The 19,108-nt window shown below is 44.5% G+C and overlaps 1 protein-coding gene across 1 annotated transcript in view; it reads right to left on the reverse strand.

Moving 5' to 3' along the window:
- LOC140394914 (potassium/sodium hyperpolarization-activated cyclic nucleotide-gated channel 2-like) overlaps positions 1–19,108 on the reverse strand; it is a 164,068-nt gene that overhangs the window by 137,364 nt on the left and 7,596 nt on the right. Inside the window, exon 2 of the mRNA XM_072482097.1 lies at positions 11,000–11,423. Coding sequence (XP_072338198.1) covers positions 11,000–11,423 — 424 coding nt within the window. The remainder of the gene's footprint in view (positions 1–10,999; positions 11,424–19,108) is intronic.

Here is a 19,108-nt window from a genome sequence, read left to right on the forward strand (position 1 = left end):
GTGCGATCCATTTGTGGAGCGAGACACAGAGTTAACATTTCGTGTCAAATAATACTCTGCCACTAAAGAAGGGCCGAAAAAAATTCCTATTGTGGTCTTTGAAACATTAACTCTGCGTCTCTCTCGACAGATAGTGCCAGAGCTGCTGAGATTTTCCAGCATTTTTCACTTTTGTTTCAGACCTGCAGTACTTTGCTTTTAGCCTATGGAAGAGGTTGGAGGACGAAATCACAATATCACTGCATGGGACCACGTTGGGGAAAGGAGAGGAAAGTATTGGGACAATGTGCTGATTGGCCTCCTTATGTGCTAAGTCAGGGTTTCCCAAACTTTTCCAGCCATGGAACTCTTTTGACCTCCCAAGAGTACTGACCTCCCCTGAGAAAAGTTCTTATCGCGTCGATGAGCTAATTCACAAAACAAAATGAATGTTTTAGTGCGATAGGTACAACCATAGAAAAGCCTAACATAAAGCTCTCTCATTAAGAAATGTGTGCAGGTCTTCCATGCTTGTCACCCACACACAGAGAGGTGCCCGCTGCCAGTAACGGGTTACCCAATCTGGCGGCGGGCACCTCTGTGTATGTGACGTGCTCAAAATGGTGGCCCAATACCGGGATTCCGATAGAATCTCACGAATCTCTACCTCCATGCGTAAATCTGCATGGGAAAGGAGAGGGACTCACTCCTCGGTGACGCTTTTAGCGCCAGCGGAGGCCAGGAGCAATTCTGCTGTGCTGGGAGCACTTAGTCTCCAGAATGGAGAATCTAGCCCACAGTCTCTCGCACACACAGTCTCTTCCACGCCTCTTTCTCTCTCGTGTGCTCACACACACACACACATACACACACAAACCCTCAGTCCTCTCTCTCACATGCTGGTGAGCCCCGTTCATCCGGCACCCCAACCTTTGCCCAATTTTCCCCCTTGCCACCCTTCCATTCCCACTCTAAGGCCCACTCATCGGCACACTCCATATCCAAGGCTGAATCAGTTCTTTGAGTTAAAATGTATTTGCTAAATTGTCATGCAAGGAATAAACTTTCCGGCCTTTGGTCATTCAATCCTCCGCCTCATTCCCACTCTCACCTCTCCATCCTCAACCCCCTACACTGTCCCAATGAAGCACAACATAAACTTATTCTCAGCTCATCCTTGAACTATGCACTTAACCACATTACAGAACCGACACTGAATTCAACAGTTTCAGATCACAATTTCTCCCATTTTTTTCGGGTGGCAGTCACTGGAGATAATTCTGCGAACTTCCATTCACGGGCTGGGTTCTCTGGTCAACTAGCCGCATGTTTCTCAGCAGCGCGCCATTCGCTGACAACGGGATTCTCTATTCCCGCCGCTTGTCAATGGGATTTCCCATTGAAGGCATCCCCATGCCGGGAAACCTGCCAAGGGGCAATGTGCTGCCGGCGGGGAAAAGAATGCCAATGGCTGGAGAATTCTGGCCCACATCTCTTGCCAGACTCGTATTTGTTTCTTTACTTGTCCCATTGCCGTCTGCCTTTTCCTTGCACCATCAACCCTTTCTTCATTTATTTTCTCCTGTTTCACCCCATCACAGACCTTCTCTTATGTTCTTCCCCACCTGCCTCCCTACTTCCCTCTCTTGTTAAAACATAAGAACTTAAGAACCAGGAGCAAGAGTAGGCCATCTGGCCCCTCGAGCCTGCCATTCAATGAGATCATGGCTGACCTTTTGTGGACTCAGCTCCACTTTCCTGCCCGAACACCATAACCCTTAATCCCTTTATTCTTCAAAAAACTATCTATCTTTATCTTCAAAACATTTAATGAAGGAGCCTCAACTGCTTCACTGGGCAAGGAATTCCATAGATTCACAACCCTTTGGGTGAAGAAGTTCCTCCTAAATTCAGTCCTAAATCTACTTCCCCTTATTTTGAGGCTATGCCCCCTAGTTCTGCTTTCACCCGCCAGTGGAAACAACCTGCCCGCATCTATCCTATCTATTCCCTTCATAATTTTACATGTTTCTATCAGATCTCCCCTCATCCTTCTAAATTCCAAAGAGTACAGTCCCAGTCTACTCAACCTCTCCTCGTAATCCAACCCCTTCAGCTCTGGGATTAACCTAGTGAATCTCCTCTGCACATCCTCTAGCGCCAGTACATCCTTTCTCAAGTAAGGAGACCAAAACTGAACACAATACTCCAGGTGTGGCCTCACTAACACCTTATACAATTGTTAGCTGCTTAAAACCTGTCACATCTCCAACTTTCAGTTCTGTGACAGCTCATTGACCTGGAATTTTCGTTCTCTCTCTCTCTCCAAAGATGCTGCCTGTCCTGCTGAATTTTTCCTGTGTTGGCTGTTTTTATTTCAGATTTACAGCATCTGCAGTATTTTGCTTTTATTTTACTGTCTTGTTTTAGCTTTATTGCTACACTATTGTTGCCAAGTGCATGATTTTAATATCAGAATGCAGGATCGCAGTATGAATCTGGTGAGAATCTGGAGCGAAGAATGCAAAGCAACAATCTAGATATTGCATGGTGCAACATTAGTGCGAAGTTTCAGAGGGAAGCGTGTTGAGTGAAATGGAAAAGAAAAGGGTATGAGATCATGATGGAGATTCTGATCAAAGGTCACAGTACTTTCAGAAAATGGAATGAGAGGCTAAAAAACTTCCTATAAAATTCTGAGATTCTAAAAATTGAATTTCACAAATCTTCATCATCCAATTATACAGCATTCAATCTTGATCTTCTGGTACAGTGTCAGCACCCTTCGTATGAGTAGATGATCGATACATGGAATGTACACTCCCTAATTTAACCCTGACATTTTAAGTTCTTCCTCCCTTTACCCATTCTGAGCCGTTACTGAAAGCATCCAACTTGTCTCCAGGGATTAATTCAAAGGTGGCATACAAAGAGGCTAACGCAATTCCTTCTCCAATTTTTCATCCTATTATTTTGAAAATCAGTTAACTTCTACTGAGGGACTGGTCGAAGTCTGGAGTTTGTGATGGGAAAGTCTAAGCAACATCCAACACTACGGGTGCGATTAAACTAAAAGGGAGCAAGCGTGTCCCGGCACTCACAGAGCTTATTGCTGTTATTGGCTATCTCGCCATCTGATTCGCCGGACCCCCGCCTCAGCTGTCTGCCGCTAACAAGACGGAGCTGCTTTTAAACGCTCCCTCACCACTCACCCCTGGTCAACCCACAAACACGGCACTGCGCAGAACTGCTCCTCACCTGGCCAGGCTTTCTCAATGCTGTGAATGAGAGACAAGGCATCCTGTTCCGCCTGAGGGGGGCAGGCGACCACCAGCAGGGTCAGCAATGCCCTCTGGGAGTCAGTGGTAGCGGCTGTCAGTTCAGATAGCATGACCAGGAGGACCCCCGTCCAAAGTCGGGAGAAGACCAACGATTTCCACTGAGCTGCAAGGGTAAGTTGCCACCTCTCACCTGGCATCCGTTCCGCCTGCCACACCTCAAATTCTCAACACACCCCTCCCCCCACAAATCACTGGGTGACACCATCCCCACATCCGATCTTCGTGCTTGTTCCTCAGAACCCCCTGGCACCCACCAGCACAACACCTTCATGTCTAGGTGCTGTGGCCACACATGCCACCTGCTATAGACCCCCCCTGACCCATCAAGCGTGTGGCTCACACTGCCTGCTCTTCATCCCCACAGGAAAAGGGAGCCCATAATAAGTGGGAAAGGGCCAAGACGGGGCTGCAGTCCCAGAGATCCGATTCCTCACATAGATTATCGTCGAACATACAGAACATACAGTGCAGAAGGAGGCCATTCTGCCCATCGAGTCTGCACCGACCACTTAAGCCCTCACTTCCACCCTATCCCCGTAACCCAATAACCCCTCCTAACCTTTTTGGACACTAAGGGCAATTTAGCATGACCAATCCACCTAACCTGCATGTCTTTGGACTTGTGGGAGGAAACCGGAGCACCCACGCAGACACGGGGAGAACGTGCAGACTCTGCACAGACAGTGTCCCAGCGGGGAATCGAACCTGGGACTCTGGTGCTGTGAAGCCACAGTGCTAGCCACTTGTGCTACCGTGCTCACCCCCTCGGAGGAGGCCTTGGAGATCACAGAGTTAACTGAGGAGAGAGCAGTCACTGACAGCGAGGTCGGCCCTCCACCACAGAGGTGAGGATCCACTGCCCCTTCGCCCAGATGACATGTCTCAAGTGAGTAGTTCATGTCAGACAAAATGATTCTTCCCTCTCACTGGCCACATGTCCATTCTCTCGCAGGATTTCCATCTGATGGGGCTGGGCCATCCTTAGTCGTTCCCCTCACTGCTACCCAAGAGATCACCTTAGAGGAGAGCTCCGAGGAGATCACCATCAAGGTGTCACAGCTATTATCCCCGCCTTCCACCAGCGCAGAGACACGCACCTCGGTGGGTGACTTTAGCAGTCAGGCTTCAGGGGCACAATCTGGTAAGCATCACATAGCTTCTGGTGCACATCAGATGGAGATAGGAACATCCAAAGGAGATAGCAGTCGGAGGTCTGCTGGATCCCAGAATTCAGCTGGGTCCCAATCAGATGTCGAGCCCCTGGATAAGGTTCTGCCAGAATTAATGCAGATGTTAGGACACAGCAGTGACATTCAGGAGGTGATGATACTGACATTCCAGCGACTGCATAGCCGATTGTAGGAATCCCAAAGGCTACGGGTGCAGGAGATGATGCCAACAATGTATGGCACCGAAGCCAACACTAGCGACCGCAGTGAAAAGCATGACATTCGTGTCTTGAGTGGTGGTGCCCAAGGCATGGCTCGATTTGTGATGATCATGGCTGAGGGCAGAGAGAGAGAATGAGAGAGAGAGAAACGAGAGAGTGCAAGACAAAACTATTGAGAGAGGAGTAAAAGCGAGTGAGAGAGACAGAGAAAAATGAGAGAAGCAGAGAGAGAAAACTAGCGAATGTGAGAGAGAAAAGATAGAGAGGGAAAATGAGTGCAAGCAACAGAGAGGAGAAAAAACGAGGGAGAAAGTGAGTGAGAAAAATAAAATGAGAGAGAGAGAACGAGAGGGAGAGAAAACGAGAAAGAGAGAAAATAAGAGAGAAAGTGAGAGAGAGACACAAAGAAAATGGGAGAGAGAATACAAGAGAGAGGAAACGAGGGAGATAGTAAATGAAATAGAGAAAACTAGAACGAGAGAACGAGAAGAGTCAATGAGAGAGAGAGAACGAGAGGATGAGAAAATGAGAGAAAAAGAGAGAGGTATAGAAAACGAGAGAGAGAAAATGAGAAAAAGAGAAAACAAACAAGAGCGAGAACGACAGAGAGAATGAGAGAGAGAGAATGAAAGAGAGAGAAAACGAGAGAGAGTGAAAGCAGGAAAGAGCAAGAAAGAGAGAAAGTGGAAGAGAGAGAAAACGAGAGAAAGAGAAAACAAGAGAGAAACTGAGACAGAGGAGAAAGAATGAGAGGGAAAATGAGAGGAGAGAACGAGAGAGAAAACAGAGAGAGAAAACCAGAGAACGAAAACAAGAGAGAGAGTAAATGAGAGAAAGAGAGAGAAATCGAGGAGAGATCAGTTCTTGTGGCCTTTTAGTGTATCCTTCCAACCTCTGCTTTCACTTGGAAAAACGAGTTTTTAAAAAGCTTTGTTGGCTGCATATTGCAAAGGGATTCAATTACCATGTCCGTTGTAGCCAGGCAATTACATTTTTTGATGCCTCATCTCAGAATCTCAGAATCATTTGAAGAGTGATAGTGTAAAAATCCTCAGGAGATGGGATCCTTCACGTTCCCTGGAGTATGGACGAGGGCAGTAACGCCGGTGATGGTATGAGAGTCGTTCCCTTTCGTCCCATTTAGGGGTAGAATGTATGTTGCATATCTGGCTGGCTGGCAGTCTTTTTATTGCCTTAATGGAATGATCATTGAAAATGGTTCATTGAAAATCCAGCCAGAAAAAAAAGCTTTTAAAATTGTATTTATTTCTCTTTTTCAAAAATCACACCCTTGTAACAACGCCCCCCCCCCCCCCTCCATGCTACCTCTATAGCCAATTATCAATGGGCAGATCTCAGGAGCTTTGTGGAGGTGAAAACAGTAAACTTCTAACAATCTAAGATAGCTCTTACTCCTTTGGATTTACAGTGATGAAATCCATTCAATGCTTTTAAATATCAAATGGTTAATTTGTTGTAAAAATAACACACTTGTATTCAGAAACCAAAGACAGCTCATCCTTTAATGACATTAATACAGTCCTTGGGAAATGTCAACAAAGATCTCCACTGGATGGAATTTTGTGGAAGTGATGGGGCCTTGGCCACAAGCTGGGAGCCAGTGAGACCTCTACATTGCTTCTTTTAAGGAAGGCCTGCTGCATCTTGTGCCATTCTAGCACTCAACGATGCGCCTTCCACAGGGATTGAGGAGCCTGGGGGTGGAAGATCCACCCACTGAGAGCTGCCTGCCAATCAGAGGCCTGGAACCATTTTACGCTCAGCAGCACCACCAAGGAAGTGGAGGTGGCTGCTGGTACTGCACCTGACCGAGGCCTTGGATAAAAAAGGGACCAAAGCACAGGTGAGGGATGATAGTGGGAATCACGGGCGAGGGGGTGGGTGTCTGCAAGAAAGGCAGAAGAGTTGGCTTTCAGCAGGTCCACTCCCTTTCCAATGCTGGCTTCCTTGATCAGGTATTAAGTTAAATTACCCCAAGATCAGGTTTCCCACTTGTGTGAATCATGCCCCACCCTCTTCCTCTGGCTGGAAAAAAATTAATCAGTCAGAAATAGAGGCAGAGCTTCTGCACCTGGGTCCTGTCTGCCATTTCTAAAGGTCAGCATATCCTTCCCAACTCAGCGAAACTCCATCCCTGTGTCACTATTCAAAAACAGCAGTTTTAATATTAGTGACCTGGCCAATATATATCTATCCACTAACATTGATGAATGTATTATTTGGTCAATATCATGTTCTTTGCAAATTGGCTGCTGTATCTCCCTACACATCAAAAATATTTTTTTTCAGCTGTAAACCACTGTAGGATATTGAGGTCAGAGAAATCACTATATTTATGCCAGCCCTTCTTTTACTGTCCATTTTGGCCTTTGCGTTATCCCCTGCATGTCATATGATAATGGTTTTATCATAATTTGATTAAATTGGCCGTCCAGAACTATGTGGAGATAAATGACACAGGGGAGGTTTCGGCAACAATCTTTTGGGAGGCGTTGAAGGCAGAGGTTAGGGGGGGGTTTAATCTCGATACGGGCGCATAGGGAGAAGACGGAGAGGGTGGAGATGGACAGATTGGTTAGGGAGATTCTTCAGGTAGACAGAAGATACTCGGAGCGGCAGACGTTACAGATGGAATTTGGTCTGCGATCTACAGGGAAGGCGGTGAGGCAGTTGAGAAAGTCGCGAGGGGCGGTGTATGAATATGGGGAGAGGGCCAGCAGGATGTTAGCACACCAGCTTAGGAAATGGGAGGCAGTGAGGGAGATAGGAAGAGTGGAGGATAGAGAGGGGAACACGATCTTGGACCCAGCGGGGGTGAACGGGATGTTCAGGGAATTTTATAGTAGGCTGTATGAGTCAGAGCCCCCAGCTGGGGTGGAGGGGATGAGGCGGTTTTTGGAAGGATTGGTGTTTCCGAGAGTGGAGGAAGAGTTGGTGGAGGGCCTTGGAGCCCCGATCGGGCTCTTTGAAGTAGTGGAGGGATTGGAGGCTATGCAGTCGGGCAAGGCCCCGGGGCCGGACAGTACCCAGTGGAATTCTACAAGAGGTTTTCTGGGGTGCTGGGGCCCTTGTTGGTAAGGGTGTTTAATGAGGCAAAGGAGCGAGGTGTTCTTCCCCCAACAATGTCACAGGCTTCGATTTCTCTGATTTTGAAGCGGGAGAAGGACCTGGAACAATGCGGGTCATACAGATCAATCTCCCTTTTGAATGTAGACGTCAGATTGCTGGCCAAGGTTTTGGCCTCGAGAATAGAGGATTGTGTCCCAGCGTGATAGGGGAGGACCAGACGGGATTTGTCAATGGTAGGCAGTTAACGGCTAACGTTAGAAGGCTCTTGAATGTTTTCATTATGCCCTCCAAGGGTAGGGAGGTGGAGGTAGTGGTCGCTATGGACGCGGAGAAGGCCTTCGATTGGGTTGAGTGGGATTATCTGTGGGACGTCCTGGGGCGTTCGGGTTCGGGCAGGGTTTTGCAGACTGGGTCCAGTTGCTGTACCAGGAACCGGTGGCAAGTGTGCAGACGAACCAAGTGAGCTTGGATTACTTCAGGCTGCACTGTGGGACGAGGCAGGGATGCCAACTCTACGCACTGTTGTTTGCCCTGGCTATAGAGCCACTGGCGATGGAGCTGAGAGCGTCAAAGGACTGGCAGGGGTGTGTCCAGGGTGGGCTGGAGCACAGTGGCTCGTTATATGCGGACGACCTACTCCTGTATATTTCCCACCCGCTGGGGGGATTGGAGAGATTATGCGGATCTTAGGGGAATTTGGCCGGTTTTCAGGGTAAAAATTGAATATGGGTAAGAGTGAGATCTTTGTGATCCAGGCGAGGGGGCAGAAGAGGAGATTGGGGGAGATGCCGTTCAAAGTGGTGGGAGGGAGTTTTTGTTATTTGGGAATTCAGGTGGCCCGGGGATGGGAGCAGCTACATAAATTAAATCTGGCCCGGTTGGTTGAACAGATGAAGGAAGACTTTCGGAGGTGGGACACGCTCCCGCTGTCACTGGCAGGGAGGGTACAGACAATAAAGATGACGGTTCTCCTGAGATTTTAAGAGGGTCAATGCGGTGATCTCTGGGTTTGCATGGTCAGGTAAAACCCCGCCAGTAAGGAAGGTGCGGTTGGAGCAGAGCCGAGGGGGTTGGGGGGGGGCGGGGTTGGCCCCACCAAAATTTAGGAACTATTATTGGGCGGCAAATATAGCTATGATTAGGAAGTGGGTGGTTGGGGAGGGGTTAATATGGAAGCGGGTGGAGGTGGCATCATGTCGGGGCACAAGGTTGGGGCACTGGTAACGGCACCTCTGCCATTCTCGCCGGCTTGGTACTCCACAAGCCCGGTGGTGGTGGCAGCGCTGAGGGTATGGGGGCAGTGGTGGAAGCATACAGGAGTGGAGGGAGCGTCGGTGTGGGCTCCAATTTGTGGGAACCACTGGTTTGTGCCGGGGAGGCTGGACGGAGGGTTTCGGAGATGGCAGAGACGGGGATTGAGCGGCTGGGGGACCTTATTGTTAATGGGAGCTTTCCATGTCTGGAGGAGGAGTTTGAACTGCCAGGTGGGAATTGCTTTTGTTATCTGCAGGTGAGGGACTTTACACGGAGGCATGTCTCAACCTTTCCGCTTCTAACACCTCAGGGATACAGGATAAGGTAATTTTGAAAATGGGAATGGGGGAGGGGAAGGTCTCGGAAATTTATAAAGAGCTCATAGAGTGGGAGGGAACCTAGATAGAGGAGTTAATGCGCAAGTGGGAAGATGAGTTGAGTAAGGAACTAGAGGCAGGTTTATGGGAGGATGCCCTGAGTAGAGTCAACACAACCTCATCATGTGCTCAACCTGATACAATTTAAGGTGGTCCACCGGGCACACAAGATGGTGGCTCGGATGAGCAGGTTTTTTGAAGGGATAGAGGACAGTGTGGGCGGTGCGCGGGAGGGCTGCAAATCATGCCCACATGTTTTGGGCATGTCTGAAGCTTAGGGGATTCTGGCAGTGGTTTGCGGATGTCATGTCCATGGTATTAAAAGCAAGATTGGCGCCGAGTCCAGAGATGGCGATTTTTGGAGTGTTGGAAGACCCGGGAGTCCAGCGGGCGAGAGAGGCCGACGTTTTGGCCTTTGCCTACCTGGTAGCCCGGTGACGGATCTTATTGGTGTGGAGGGACTCGGAGCACCCAAAATCGGAGGTTTGGGTTAGTGACATGGCTGGGATTCTCAGGCTTGAGAAAATCGAGTTCGCCCTGAGAGGATCAATATTAGGGTTCGTCCGGAGGTGGCAGCCGTTTATTGACTTCTTCGGGGAAAACTAAACTGTTAGCAGATACGATGGGGGGGGGGGGGGGATAGTTTAGGCGTGATCAGCGAGTGGAGGGGGAGGGACTGGGAAACTGTGTGTGTAAGCCATGTTGGCTGGGTATGGTTGTTGGTCGCGGGTGTGTTATTTACTGAGTTTTGTTTACATTTGAAATTGTTTTGTTATAAAATCACAAATGCCTTAATAAAGTATATATATTTTTAAATAATAATTTGATGAAATTCATTTCAAAGGAGCAATTTACTAAACATCTTAATTCATCAAAATTAATTCCAAGTAGCATGGTGTCACAGTGGTTAGCACTGCTGCCTCATAGTTTCAGGGACCTGGGTTCAATTCTGGCCTCGGGTGACTGTCTGTGCAGAGTTTGCACTTTCTCCCCGTGTCTGCGTGGGTTTCCTCTGGGTTCTCCGGTTTCCTCCCACAGTCCAAAGATGTGCGGGTTAGGTGGATTGGTCGTGCTAAATTGCCTCTTAGTGTCTAAAAGGTTAGGTGGGGTTACTTGGTTGCGGGGATAAGGTGGAGGTGTGGGCTTAAGTAGGGTGCTCTTTCCGGTGCAGACTCGATGGGCTGAATGACCTCCTTCTGCACTGTAGGGATTCTATTTTACAACTATCCCTCATCAAAAGCCAGTGTTCAACCTTGAGGAAGAACATCCATATATAACACCAAGGATTTATGCTTACTTAAAACCAATGTTGTGAATGGTTCAGAATGAGTCCTGCACTCACTTGCGGCAGTCAATGCAGTCAAATTTAGTCATAGCCATGGCACAGGTACAAATCGGGCAAGGCCTTCCCACTGCTCTATTTAACATTGTTATAATCATTCAACACCTGTGAAACTGGTGCAACAATGCTGAATTTGCATCTCATCATGTCTAATTTACTAGAAATGTAAATATGTGACAATATTATCAAAACAGGAATAAAAGGAAACTCATTTAAAAAATCTTACCTCTTCCCATTGGTGGATATACCTAATCAATCTGGAGAGTCGCAATAATCGTAAAAGACTGAGAATTTTTGTAAACCGCACAATTCGTAGTGCTCTGGCAGTTTTATAAACTTCAGAATCAATGCCTCTTTCTACTATCAAAAATATATAATCCACAGGGATTGAGGAGACAAAGTCTACAATAAACCAGCTTTTTAAATATGTCTTCTTAATTTTCTCTGGGTCCAGTATGATCTCTGTGTTATCTTCTATGACAATTCCAGTTCTGAAGTTTAAGACTAAATCCATAAGAAAGAAAGTGTCAGACACGACATTAAAGATAATCCACGGGGTGGTGGTTTCTTCCTTGAAGAAGGTGATTCCCACTGGGATAATTATGAGATTCCCAACCATAAACAACAACATTGTGAAATCCCAGTAAAACCTGCAAAGAAAGATAATAATTTCAGTAAAAGCCTCAAAAAGCCCGTTCTACCATCCTTTCAATATCTGAGTGCTATGAATGAAGAGTTTGTATACATTCCTTCAGAATCATTGAAACATAGGAAGCTTGATTTAAACAAAATTATTTATTCAACACTGCATAACTCGGAATGATGTTTCTCCTGTGTTTTGATTCTATTACAATATTAAAGTCCAGTATAAGAAAATACTATTTTGCTCTTCAGGCTAACACCTTCAATATTATAAATTTTCTAACTTGCATTTTGATCGCAACTTTAACTCCATTAACTTACCTGGCAGATAATTTAAAACCTTTATCATTCTTTGAATAAATATATTCCCCCTCCTCACTCCAAGGTAATTGCTAAATTTACTTTTCACTAACTTAACTCATATGCATGTTCGACTCGCCTGACTGGCCATAAGAACAATATTCAGTCTATCTTGTCTTTATCAATTAATGCTTGATGTATTTCAGTGGGATCACCTTTTTAACCTTTTTCCTTTAGAACTGTTATGGTTAGCATTCTCTAATCTTTCCTCCCAGCTCAACATACTTTACACTTGGGATCCCGGATGTCCTTTTCTAAATGACAGTAAATTGGAATTGTGCACAGTATTCCAGATGAGATCCCTATAGCATTACATTTTGAAATTGACATATGGCATTTCTTGCCATATTATAAGTCAGCATAATTTCTTTGGATTTGTACATATGATGCTTGTTCTTTCTTTCAATATGAAATGTTTTGCATTTGTTAGTATTAAATCTCATTTTCTATTTGTATACCCAATTGTATAACAAATTTAATTCCTTCTGCAAAACCTTGACTGCATCCTCCATGACTGCAAATTTAATAAGCTCACAACAGGCTTGTGCATCCCAGTCATTTATGTAGACGAGAAACCATGGGAGTAAGCTTAGTCTGTTAATTCAGACCAATATTCTAGATAAGAAGAGAATTTTGTATACTTAGTGGATCTCTCTCAGACACTCCATTATCTTCTGTTAAGTTTTAGAAGTGCAGGTTACAGATACCCTGGGAGTGGCCATTTTGCATATAAATCCTCTCTGTGATGGCAAGAAATGTTGCCTATGATATGAATAAGAAGGAAGGCTGCTAGCATTCCAGGTGATCTTTAACCAAGAATTCCAAATCATGGCAACAAAGGAGATTGAGGCACATCAGTAAGTAAAAAGGTTTATTAGGTTCAGAATTCTGGTCCTATTCAACTGTGTACCCATCTTTGTACATGAAACTGGCACAAAATAATTTCAACAGATTTACAGTAAGAAGTGTATGTATTAATTTTAACATATAATGCTGTTTTAGAAAGTTAATTCATTGCTCAAGTAAAAATAAACAGTCTGAGTAGTATATATGACATTTTCCATGGCACATACTTTACATGAACCTTGCGATCCACCAATTAAACTGCGACTAGGGGCTTTTCACAGTAACTTCATACTTGTGACAATAAAAAGATTATTATTATTAAAACTCTGCAACAGCAAGGCCAATAAATTATTATAAGCAACAATATGTTACTACATGAACATCAGCCCCGCAGATAAAAATCATGTATGTGTACCTTGGCTGTGAACTGATTTTCAACCAAGTTTTGAATAATATTTACTCTTTTGAGTTAATATCCTTCAATTGTTAATTGAAAACCAAAATTCACACATTTCTCTGGAACACTGTTTCTTTTAAGTAGGTCCAATGTGGGCAATTTTCTTGCAGTCACTGTCAACACTGCAGGGTCCAGCCTGTTAATTGTTCATTTCCTGAAGGATAGTTATTGTCCTGAAACCATCTACACTTATTACATTCGAAGCTCTTCAAGCAGTATACATCTATCATTTTTTTTCAACATAAAATATTTTCCAAGTAAAATAATTCATTCTCCATCAGACGCTCTTTTCAATGCTGTGCAAGGTTCTTCTCAAAGGAATGCAGTTTGAAAATGCTGAAAATAACTGTAAACACATTTTTGCACATTTTCCATCCACCTGGTGTGTTAGTGCTTGTTGAAGAACATAAAAGACTACAAGATATGAAAGATTTAGCAGCAGCTGTTGGATAGATTGTGTATCATTTAAGTTTTAAATAGTTTGTGTTTCCAAGACAGCATTAACATTTTATTTCAGTGGATAGTGTGTTAGAGTAGCAAGCTGGCAGCTACATTCATTTTTAAACTGCGTGATGAACTATAGAAAACAGTGAATGTAAAGTAATCGAATCGGAATGCAAGCACATCTAACACATATATAACATGCTTTCTGGAGTACTGGGCAGTCACGTATAAAGGTTTGACAACATAATCAGTGAAGGCAAATTTAACAAGCTAATTGCCATTTCAAACTTGAAAAGCATTCCTGGCTTTGAATACACTTCAAAATGTTATCTTGCATAAGGCATTACTTACAGTTTCATATTTTTAACTTATGGAATGCAATGACTGACAACAGTGGATGGTGGGCTTCCCTTCTCTTAATCACATGGATTCAACAGGAAAGTATTGTGGTGTTTGATTTGAACAGTAGTGATATGCAGAACCACCTTGACACATGGAAAAAGGAAAAACTATCACTGCATGAATGTGTTGTATTCCAGCAGTGGCACTAATATGCTGAGACTATGTTGGTGAATGAATACAGGACAAAACAGAACAAAAAAATAAACTGAATCCAAAGGTGCAGGGAGTATCTTACTCTTGGAGGAACAACAACAGAAATAGAGAAATACACAGTGAGGAGAGCGTGGAGCAGAATTGGGGGTTTGGAGAACAAGGCCAGAGCAAGTTATTATGAGTAGCCAACTCAGAAAAATAGACCGAAAATTCTTCAGATGAGCCTCGGGACTCCAGCATAGAGAAGACAGAAAAGCTGGTGCAGTATGGATACCAACTTTACGAATGTGAGGCAGAAAATCTAAAATTATACCGAAGATTCTATGTTAAATCTTTAGCAGCGGGAAATGATGTCCTTTCATAGAATTATCATAGAATTTACAGTGCAGAAGGAGGCCATTCGGCCCATCGAGTCCTAATCAGTGAAGGCAAATTTACACGGTTTCCAACACTTTGTGAATTAAATGCAGAAACCTGCTCATTTCAGGGTGTTGGGTTTTGATGTGACAAAGCTCAGCTGCCTGACAGAAACATGGGTAACATTAAAACTATTTTAAAAAAAACAACGCTAAGCCTGAACCACCTGAGATCTTTTCAGATTTCAATTTTTTCCCCCACCAGCTGAAGTCAGATAGTTTAAAGTTGAAGTTGTGTGAGATTCTTGCCTGAGGGTGACTTGGTGACTTCTAGACAGAGTTGGGCTGATTTCATATCCAGTGTGTGATTCACATCCGTGTGAATTATGCATTGATGTGAAATCAAAAATACTTCGCCATAAACCAACTGTGAAAAATAACTGCCCCAAAGATCACTACAAGCATGGGAGAAATAGCAAATGACAGAAGACTGATAAATTACCAATAGGATAGAAATGGAGGAAGACTGAAGGGGATCGGGGAGGTAGAAAATAGGTGGCACACTAGCACAGTGGTTAGCACTGTTGCTTCACAGCGCCAGGGTCCTAGGTTTGACTCCCGGCTTGGGTCACTGTCTGTGCGGAGTCTGCACATTCTCCCCGTGCCTGCGTGGGCTTCCTCCGGGTGCTCCGGTTTCCTCCCACAAGTCCCAAAAGACGTGCTGTTAGGTGAATTGGACATTCTGAATTCTCCCTCAGTGTACCCGAACAGGCACTCGGAATGTGGCGACGAGGGGATTTTCACAGTAACTTCATTGCAGTGTTAATGTAAGCCTACTTGTGACACTAATAAAGATTATTATTATTAGAAATAATAAACTGATGAGACAGATAATCTGTGCGAAAGTAGGAAATGTGAGATAGGGAGACTAAAATTAGATTTTAAAAATGAACTAAATATGTTGATATGCTCATCCAATTCAAAGTCCATCAATTCAAATTATTTGATAAAACGTTGGTGCTACATTCTGACTTTCCAATGTCATTTACGTCCTTTGTTCAATTTGTTGGATAATTCAACTTCATGGAATGTGTGTGTCAGCCAAGAAGGAACTGGATGAGAAAGTACAGCCCAGAGGAAAGGATGAGAAAATATATATTTTAAAAATGGCAATCAGGCGGACGGGTGAATTATTTGGAGAGCGACCTGTGTGGGTTCAGTGAGAGAAGAATTCTCAGCTCCTTCAATCGCTCCAATAATCAGAGAAGCGGCTCTGAGTTAGCGATGGAAATAACCTTAAATTATGATCAGCGGGGACTTGCAGAGCTGAAGCGGATGTTGTGGAGCAGAAGGACTGGCGTTTCCGACAGCAGGAAAACTGCAATTTATTCCCAACCAGAGGTGGCCGGAAACGTTGATTTAAGGTCAGTTCTCCACCCCCGAGCCACTCGAACCAGCTGGGATCAGGTGACGGTGTCTCCTTGTCCGCAAGGTCGCCGCAAGGAGAGAGAGAGACTGCGGGTAAAGCTCGCCTAGGAGCTGGGAGGACATCTGCAGGCTTCCTTCCGAAGAACAGAAAGTAGCAGCAACCACCGGCACAGGGGCAGTGTGCCGCCTGGGTGTTGTACTCTGCCCGTGTGGATTCGCTATAAAATATGTGTGCCTGTCAAACCCACAATACCCAATCCTGCTTGATAAATGTCCTTCTGCTAATTGCCAAGACAAAAGTAAATAGATGATTAAAATAGCCGAGGAGGATTGGGCAGTGATTGCAGGGGTGGACCACAGAAAATAAAGAGGTTCGATCATTTTCCACCTTCTTGGGATATCCATTAAAAAATATATACAGTCACTGTGTCGATGCTGCAGGTCTGAAATTAAAATTGACACTTGATTTTCTGCCATTATTACAAGCACTGTTACTGACATTTGCTGTTATGCTTCAAGAGTTAGACAAGTGCACAGCAGACAATGGAAATCCCCAGGAAGGAACAACAAAATGTTGGTTTATGTGGGATCCTTGGGCACTATCAGCCCCACCCACAGCTGTTAGCTGTAAATCAGTACAGAATCCGGATTGGTATTTACACCGCAGAGTGAGAAATAATGGCACTGATTTAAACAAAAAGTTCTGCAGTGGACAGCGCTTCAGATTTCAGCACCACGAACAGCTCCCGGCATCTGCAGACTCCCCAAACCTCCCAGGAGCCTGGAGCAGACGCCATCTGCCAGGTCGTGCACCAGAATAGAGCTCTAATGGAGCGCTTATTGGGAAGACACAAGTTCCCCAGCTCGATCAGACTATTCCCTGTGCAATTCCTCTGATGCACTGTGCAAAAGGAACAAATAAAACAAGCAACAAGGGCGAAATAAGCCATTCCCAGACGGCTCACTGCTACCTGCTGTAAAGGAAAACAAAAATGTGGACAGTCACCCACAAGACCAAAATCTCATTAACATGCATAATAGTCTCAAACTTGTGTCCATTTGCAACACTTTTAAAAATATATACACACACATTATGCCACCTCATGTTTGCTCAGTCTTCATATCACAGTGAGAGACTTTGTACCTGTCACAGAGAAGGGACAACTTTTACCCCACTCAGGAATAACATTATACAAAACACAGCAGAAAATAAATTCGGCTTAGAAGCGAGAATGGGAGGAGGGGAAAGTTAATTCCTATTTCTTTGTGAATTCCCAGCAGGGTGATGAAAGATAGTACTGAGCCTCAGCACCAAGCATTCTGGAGCCAAGAAAAAACATGGTTGGATGGAAAATGATTTTCCTTCCCTAACATAAAGCTAAACCTAGGTAAACAGGTCTCAGGAGTATTAATTGCATGTCTGTATCAGTTACACTTCAGCCTCTCAAAGCAAGATTGTCAGGATTAGTAAATGTGCTTTTGTTTTTGTTCTTTCATGGAAAATGTGGGTGTTGCCCATCCCTAATTGCCCTTGAACTGAGTGACTTGCTAGCCATGTCAGAGGGTATTTAAGAGTCAACCACATTTCTGTGGGTCTGGAGTGACATGTCGACCAGATCAGGTAATGATGGCAAATTTCCTTCCCTGGAGGACATTAGTAAACAAGGTGGGTTTTCATGACAATCAGCAATGGTTGCAGGTCAGGATCAGACTTTTAAATCCCAGATTTTTTTTTATTGAATTCAAATTTCACTAACTACCATGGTGGGATTAGAACCAATGTCCCCAGGAATTATACCTGGGTTACTAGGCCAATGATAATACCACTACACCAGTGCTTCCATATGGGTGCCTATCAACCAGAAACTGTATCAAGGAAACTCAAACCCATCTCACATAGGATCACCACAGAGGGGATAATTCATTCTCTCAATCAGAGCTGCAATTGAACACATACAAAGCGATCAAAGGTTAGTATTTAAGCCATATATGCCACCAGATCACATAACTTATCAAAGAATTTACAGTGCAGAAGGAGGTCATTCAACCCTTCAAGTGTGCAACAACCCTTGCAAAGAGCTCCCTACCTAAGCCCACCTTATCGCCGTAACCCAGTAAATAATGTTGCCAGTGGACCCAAAGAAAGGGAATTCATTGAATGTTTACAGGAGGGATTTTTGGAACAGCTTGTGATGGAGCCCACGAGGAAACAGGCCATTCTGGACTTTGTGTTATGTAATGAGCCAGACTTGATGAAAGATCTTAAAGTAAGGGAACACTTAGGAGGCAGTGACCATAATATGGTAGAATTCAGTCTGTAATTTGAAAGAAAGAAGGTAGAATCAGATGTAAAGGTGTTACAGTTAAATAAAGGTAACTACAGGGGCATGAGGGAGGAACAGACAAAAATTGACTGGGAGCAGAGCCTAGTGGAAAAGACAGTAGAACAGCAATGGCAGGAGTTTCTGGGAGTAATTGAGGACACAGTACAGAGGTTCATCCCAAAGAAAAGAAAGGTTATCAGAGGGGGGATTAGGCAGCCATGGCTGACAAAGGAAGTCAGGGAATGCATCAAAGCAAAAGAGAAAGCCTATAATGTGGCAAAGAGTAGTGGGAAGTCAGAAGATTGGGAAGGCTACAAAAACAAATAGAGGATAACAAAGAGAGAAATAAGGAAAGAGAGGATCAAACGTGAAGGTAGGCTAGCCAGTAACATTAGGAATGATAGTAAAAGTTTCTTTAAATACATTAAAAGGAAACAGGAGGCAAAAGTAGACATTGGGCTGCTCCAAAATGACGCTGGTAATCTAGTGATGGGAGACAAGGAAATAGCTGAGGAACTAAATAAATACTTTGCGTCAGTCTTCACAGTAGAAGACATGAGTAATATCCCAACAATTCAGGAGAGTCAGGGGGCAGAGTTGAATATGGTAGCCATCACAAAGGAGAAAGTGCTAGAGAAACTAAGAGGTCTAAAAATTGATAAATCTCTGGGCCCAGATGGGCTACCTCCTAGAGTTCTAAAGGAGATAGCTGAAAAAATAGTGGAGGCGTTAGTTATGATCTTTCAAAAGTCACTGGAGTCAGGGAAAGTCCCAGAGGATTGGAAAATCGCTGTTATAACCCCCCTGTTCAAGAAGGGAACAAGAAAACAGATGGAAAATTATAGGCCAATTAGCCTAACCTCGGTTGTTGGCAAGATTCTAGAATCCATCGTTAAGGATGAGATTTCTAAATTCTTGAAAGT

Source organism: Scyliorhinus torazame, chromosome 18 (assembly GCF_047496885.1).
Source record: "Scyliorhinus torazame isolate Kashiwa2021f chromosome 18, sScyTor2.1, whole genome shotgun sequence".
Lineage (NCBI taxonomy): Eukaryota > Metazoa > Chordata > Chondrichthyes > Carcharhiniformes > Scyliorhinidae > Scyliorhinus > Scyliorhinus torazame.